This window comes from Carcharhinus amblyrhynchos, chromosome X (assembly GCF_965287045.1).
Source record: "Carcharhinus amblyrhynchos chromosome X, sCarAmb.v2.hapA, whole genome shotgun sequence".
Classification (NCBI taxonomy): domain Eukaryota; kingdom Metazoa; phylum Chordata; class Chondrichthyes; order Carcharhiniformes; family Carcharhinidae; genus Carcharhinus; species Carcharhinus amblyrhynchos.
Genome location: NC_137359.1, coordinates 8,189,502 through 8,196,196, shown reverse-complemented (window position 1 = coordinate 8,196,196; position 6,695 = coordinate 8,189,502). Strand labels below are relative to the sequence as shown.

The window sequence follows — 6,695 nt, the reverse complement described above, 5'->3', positions numbered from 1 at the left end:
GTTACTGCTTATTGCACCTGCATGCTTACCTTCATCTTGGCCAAGAACGATTGTCACCTGGTGCAAAGGATAGGAGTTTTGTTTTTTCATTGTCTACTGACATTTCACACTGAGACACATGAGGATATATTAGGCAGGTGACCAAAACTACTCAATCACTATCCTCCAGATTGAGGGAAACTATAACTGAGACGGACCTCTAATGGCGGCCGGAATGCCCACAATGCCATGCGTCTCAGAAAGTGCTCTAGCTATCCCTATTGTGTAGCTGGACCCCGCATACCCGGGGTCTCCGGCTCTCTTTGAGGTCGGGGCCGGAGAGAAGCGGCGCATGGTCAGAGTAGGGAATCTTTGTGGTCCACAACCGACCTGGAAACACCCGCTACGTCACAATACCCAGCTGATTGACGGCGGCTTTGACCAATAGAAAGAGCGGGGCGGAGTGAATGAGGGGGCTGGAAGTGGAGCATGCGCCATCCCTATAATGGCGGTGGAGAGAAGTTTTCTTGGGATGTGGAATGATTAAATGGAAAAAGGTCGAGTCAGAGGGAGTAATTAATCCGGCAGGTGGGTGGAGACGCTTCGTAAACGTTTTGTGTGGACCGGAAAACCCTAAACTAAACTTCCAGGTCTTCCGTTTTCACCGAGCGCCGCCGCTCATTTCTCCCAGTTTCGTTGCTGCCTGTTAATGGCCCCATGTCGGCAGCGAGCAATGAGCAGAAGGCCGCATGCGTCACGGCCATCTTTTTGAGGGGCAAGATTTCGTACTACACATGCGCGGCCGCCATACTTATTGGGGGCAATGTTTTTTGTTTCACATTTTGAGTTAGAATATCTGATTGATGAGGCAAAACAACCCTGTATGTCCAAGGTAGTGACTATCATATTTATCATATTGTGCGTTTAACGTCATAAAACTTCACAAATCATTTCACAGAAATGTGAGAGAGTGACATTTCTCACTGAGCCACATAAGGAGATATTAGGCAGGTGACCAAAAGCTTGGTCAAGGAGGAAAGTTTTAAGGAAATTACTAAAGGAGGACAAGTTGAAGGATCCTGCTGAGCTTGTGAGCAAGAGAAATGAAAGATCCAATGGCGGACTGATTAAAATCAGCAATGTTCAAGAATTAAATGAGTGTAGAGATCTCAGAGGGTATGTGGCTGGAAGAGATTACAGCGATAAAGGAGTGAGATTGTACAGGGATTTGAAAAGAAGGATGTGATATTTAAGATTTTGGTGGTTGTTAACCAGAATAAATTGCAGGTTGGTGTGCACAGGGATGACAGTAAACAAGACTTGATGTGAGTAATCACACAGGCAGCAGCATTTAGGATGACCTCAAGATTGCAGCGAGGTTGAATGTGGGAGGCCGGTAAGGAGTGTGTTAGGATAATTTAAGTCTATAAGTAACAAAGGGATGGATGAGAGTTTCAGCAGCAGTTGAACTGAGACTGGGGTTGAGTCGGTTAATGTTCCTGAGGTGGAAATTGGCCATCTTAGTGATGATGTCGATAGGTGGATGGAAGCACATCTTGGGATCAAATATGATTGTTTGGTTCCATGTTAGAGAGATTGTGTCACTGTCATAGGGTCATAGAGGTTTACAGCATGGAAACAGGCCCTTTGGCCCAACTTGTCCAATCCACCCTTTTTTTTTAAGACCCCTAAGCTAATCCCAATTACCTGCATTTGGCCCATATCCCTCTATACCCATTGATGCATGTAACTATCTAAATGCTTTTAGAAAGACAAAATTGCACCTGCCTCTACTACTACCTCTGGCAGCTTGTTCCAGACAGTCAACACCCTCAGTGTGAAAAAATTGCCCCTCTGGATACCTTTTCTATCTCTCCCCTCCCACCTTACACCTATGCCCTCTAGTTTTAGACTTCCCTACCTTTGGGAAAAGATAATGACTATCTCCCTTGTCTATGCCCTCTTTATTTTATAGAGCTCTGTAAGATCACCTCTCAGCCTCCTACGCTCCAGAGAAAAAACTCCCAGTCTATCCACCCTCTCTTTATAACTCAATCCATCAAGTCCTGGTAGCATCCTAGTAAATCTTTTCTGCACTGTTTTTCGAGTTTAATAATATCCTTTCTATAGTAGGGTGACCAGAATTGCACACAGTATTCCAAGTGTGGCCTGACCAATGTCTTGTACAACTTCAAGACGTCCCAACTCCTGTATTCAGTGTTCTGACCGATGAAACCAAGCATGCCGAATGTTGTCTTCGCCACGCTGTCCACTTGTGACTCCACTTTGAAGGAGCTATGAACATGTACCCCTAGATCTTTGTTCTGTAACTCTCTCTTGGGAGAGTCTGTCCCTCTATCTTGGGAGTGGAGTTTGTAGCTGTGTCAATGGCTTCAGTCTGCCCAGTATTTGAATGGAGGAATTTTCTGCTGACCCCCTGCTGAATGTCAGACAAGTTGAGATGGTGTGTGCCTTGGAGGTAATGGTGTTCACATAAACCTTTTAGGTGGTGAAGGTTGAGGGTTCAGGAGGTTCTGTCAAATTTCTGGTTGTGCTGTAGATGTATGCAATCTGTTTTCCTCATACCTGCCAGTGCTAGCTCACTCTCTCTCAACTCTCATAGATGCCAAATGTTTGGGTAGGTTCAGGTGGGTCACTCCCTGAGGGACATTCGTGAACCAGTTTGGTGTATATAAAAATTGAGCAGTTTTCATTCTCACATTTTCCTCATAGGGTCCAGGTGAAGGCTGGGATGAAAGCGCTTTATCTGAATGCACGAAGCATTCGGAATAAAGTGGATGAGCTGGTGGCGCAGATCGACACAAATGGATACGATCTGGTGGCCATTACAGAGACGTGGCTGCAAGGTGACAGGGACTGGGAGATGAATGTACAGGGCTATCAAGTGTTTAGGAAGGATAGGCAGGAGGAAAGAGGGGGTGGCGTAGCTCTGCTGATTAAGGATAGTATCAAGGTGGTAGCAAGGGATGATATCGGAGCCAAAGAGCAGAACGTGGAATCGTTGTGGGTGGAGATTAGGAACAGCAAAGGGAGGAAGACGCTGGTGGGTGTCGTCTATAGGCCCCCGAATAATGATCTGGAGGTGGGGCGGGCTGTTAACACGCAAATAAGTGCGGCGTGCAGGAATGGGACGGCAGTAGTTATGGGAGATTTCAATCTGCATATTGATTGGTCGACCCATGTTGGACGAGGTGGGCTCGAGGAGGAGTTCTTGGAATGCTGCCGGGATAATTTCCTTGAACAGTGTGTGTTGGAGCCGACGAGGGAGCGAGCTATCTTGGATCTGGTGCTATGTAATGAGGCGGGTAGAATTAGGGACCTTGCGGTGAAGGATCCTCTTGGAGAGAGTGATCATTGTATGGTGGAGTTTCTGGTGCAGATGGAGGAGGAGAAAGTGGGTTCCCGGACACGCGTCCTTTGTTTGAATAGAGGGGAGTATGGTAGGATGAGAGAAGAATTGGCGAATGTGGACTGGGGGAATGTGTTGGAAGGTAGGTCTGCTGAGGAGCAGTGGAGGATCTTTAAGGAGATCTTTCTTGGTGCTCAGCAGAAATTTATTCCGATGGTTAAAAAGGACAGTAGGAAGAGAGGTAATAAGCCGTGGATAACGAAGGAGGTGAAGGAAAGTGTTAAATTAAAAGCGGAGGAATTTAGAGTAGCTAAGAGCAGTGGGCGAGATGAGGATTGGGAAAGGTTTAAATGTCAACAAAGATTGACAAAGAAGTTGATAAAGGAGGGTAGGAGAAGCTATGAGGCTGGGCTAGCACTTAATATAAAAAAGGATAGCAAGAGTTTTTATAAATATATAAAAAGGAAGAGGCTGGCTAGGGTGAACGTTGGTCCTTTAGAGGATGAGAAAGGGGAGCTAGTGGTAGGGGATGGGGATATGGCGAAGGTCTTGAATAACTTTTTTGTTTCTGTCTTCACGGAGGAGGACGTGAATAATTTGCCGGGTGTTAGCGATGGAAAGGTGGTAGGAATGGAGGGTCTTAATGACATTACTGTTACTAGAGAGGTGGTGCTCGACAGACTGGAGGGGCTGATTGTGGACAAGTCCCCAGGACCGGATGGAATGCATCCGAGGGTTCTGAAAGAAATGGCGGAGGTGATAGTGGATGCCTTGGTGGTTATTTTCCAGACGTCGCTGGATTCCGGGGAAGTGCCGGAAGATTGGAAAACGGCTAATGTTACGCCGTTGTTTAAGAAGGATGCCAGGCAAAAGGCGGGGAATTATAGGCCGGTTAGTTTAACGTCTGTGGTAGGTAAAATGTTAGAATCCATCATTAAGCAGGAAATTGCGAGGCATCTTGAAGGGAATTGCTTGATAGAGCAGACGCAACACGGTTTCATTAAAGGGAAGTCGTGTCTGACAAATTTACTGGAGTTCTATGAGGATGTGTCTAGGGCAGTGGATAGAGGAGAGCCGGTGGATGTGGTCTTTCTGGATTTTCAGAAGGCGTTTGACAAGGTACCTCACAAGAGGTTATTGCAGAAGGTCAGGGGACATGGAGTTGGGGGTAGGGTGTTAGCGTGGATAGAGGATTGGTTGTCAAATAGGAGGCAGAGAGTGGGGGTCAATGGGTGCTATTCGGATTGGCGGATGGTGACTAGTGGGGTGCCCCAGGGGTCGGTGCTGGGGCCTCAGCTATTTACCATTTATATAGATGATCTGGAGGAGGGAACCGAGTGCAGGGTGTCGAAATTTGCTGATGACACCAAGATTGGGGGAACGGCAAATTGTGCGGAGGGTGTGGAGAATCTGCAGAAGGATCTAGATAGGCTGGGCGAATGGGCCAGGAAATGGCAAATGGAATTTAATGTTGGCAAGTGTGAGGTGGTCCACTTTGGTAGGAAGAATGGTAGGAAGGACTATTACTTACGTGGCGAAAAACTGCAGCAGGCGACGGTGCAGAGGGACCTCGGGGTCCTTGTGCATGAATCGCAAAAACCCAGCTTGCAGGTGCAGCAGGTGGTCAGGAAGGCGAATGGGATGCTGGCCTTCATAGCGAGGGGGATTGAATATAAAAGTAGGGAGGTCTTGCTGCAGCTGTATAGGGCATTGGTGAGGCCGCAGCTGGAGTATTGTGTGCAGTTTTGGGCGCCGCACCTGCGCAAGGATATTTTGGCCCTGGAGGGAGTGCAGAGGAGGTTTACTAGGCTGATACCGGAGTTGAGGGGATTGAGCTATGAGGAGAGGCTGAATAAACTAGGCTTGTACTCGTTAGAGTTTAGAAGAATGAGGGGAGATCTCATTGAGACGTATAAGATGATGAATGGGATGGATAGGATAGAGGTGGAGAGACTGTTCCCGCTCAAAAAAGACAGTAGGACTAGGGGGCACAGCCTCAAGATAAAGGGGAGGCGGTTTAGAACGGAGTTGAGGAGGAACTTCTTCACTCAAAGGGTGGTGAATCTCTGGAATTCTCTGCCCGTTGAAGTGGTGGAGGCTGCCTCGCTAAATATTTTTAAGAAGCGGGTTGATGGGTTCTTGATAAGAGAAGGGATTAAGGGTTATGGGGAGAGGGCGGGAAAGTGGAACTGAGCCACGACAGATCAGCCATGATCTTATTGAATGGCGGGGCAGGCTCGAAGGGCTAGATGGCCTACTCCTGCTCCTATTTCTTATGTTCTTATGTTCTCATGCTGGCCTGACTAATTAACATTGATTCAGTTCAATTTCCCAACTTGCCTTTGTGTTTTTGTGGGTTCTGACATCTTGTTTTTCCAGATTGTGGTCTGGGAAATGAAGCCAGGAATCACCAGGATTTGACAGAGCTGCCCAGTTCATAGCAATCTGAATACATAGGATTTTGAACATGGAAGAAAAAAGTGCCGTTGACAGTGGGGAGAAAGCGTACACGTGTTGTGTGTGTGAACGAGGATTCAGCCAAGCATCAGACCTGTTAGAACATAAATGCAGTCACAACGGGAAGAAGCTGTTGGAGCCTGAGGATTGTGGGAAGGGACCTGACTCCCCACCTGACCTTGAAACTAATCGGTACAGTCACAGTGGGGAAAGACAGTTCACCTGCTCTGACTGCGGGAAGGTATTCGGTCGGTTGCCTAACCTATTGAAGCACAGGTACATTCACACTGGGGAGAGACCGTACACCTGCTCCAAATGTGGGAAAGGATTTACTCAGTCATCCAACTTACGATCACACCAGCGAATTCACACTGATGAGAAACCTTTTAAATGCCCAGATTGTGACAAGTGTTTTAAACGTCCTGGGAATCTGATTTCCCACCAACTAGTTCACACGGAGGAGAGACCTTTCAGCTGCCCGCAATGTGGGAAGGGTTTTAAGAGTTCTGCGAAACTGATGACCCATAAACTAATTCACAGAGATGAGAGACCTTTTAACTGTCCACACTGTAAGAAGTGCTTTAAAAGTTCAAGGGAACTGAAGTTCCATCAACGTGTTCACACCGATCAAAGACCTTTTAAATGTTCCAACTGTGAGAAGTGCTTTAAAACCTCTGGGGATCTGATGTCCCATCAAAATGTTCACTCTAACGAAAGACCTTTTAAATGCCCATATTGTGGAATATGCTTCAAACGTTCCAGTGAGCTGAAGTCTCATCAACGTGCTCACACTGACGCGGGACCTTATATATGCTCAGAATGTGGGAAGTGCTATAAATATTTCCAGGGGCTGATGTCCCACCAAGGTGTTCACACTGCGGAAGGATAA

The 6,695-nt window shown here is 47.0% G+C and overlaps 1 protein-coding gene across 1 annotated transcript; it reads left to right on the top strand.

Moving 5' to 3' along the window:
- The first annotated feature begins 461 nt into the window (after window positions 1–461).
- Window positions 462–6,695, top strand: LOC145361919 (uncharacterized). Its single transcript, XM_080217904.1, has 2 exons — window positions 462–567; window positions 5,729–6,695. The coding sequence occupies exon 2, from the start codon at window positions 5,817–5,819 to the stop codon at window positions 6,693–6,695; it is 879 nt and encodes a 292-aa protein (XP_080074030.1). The 5' UTR covers window positions 462–567; window positions 5,729–5,816.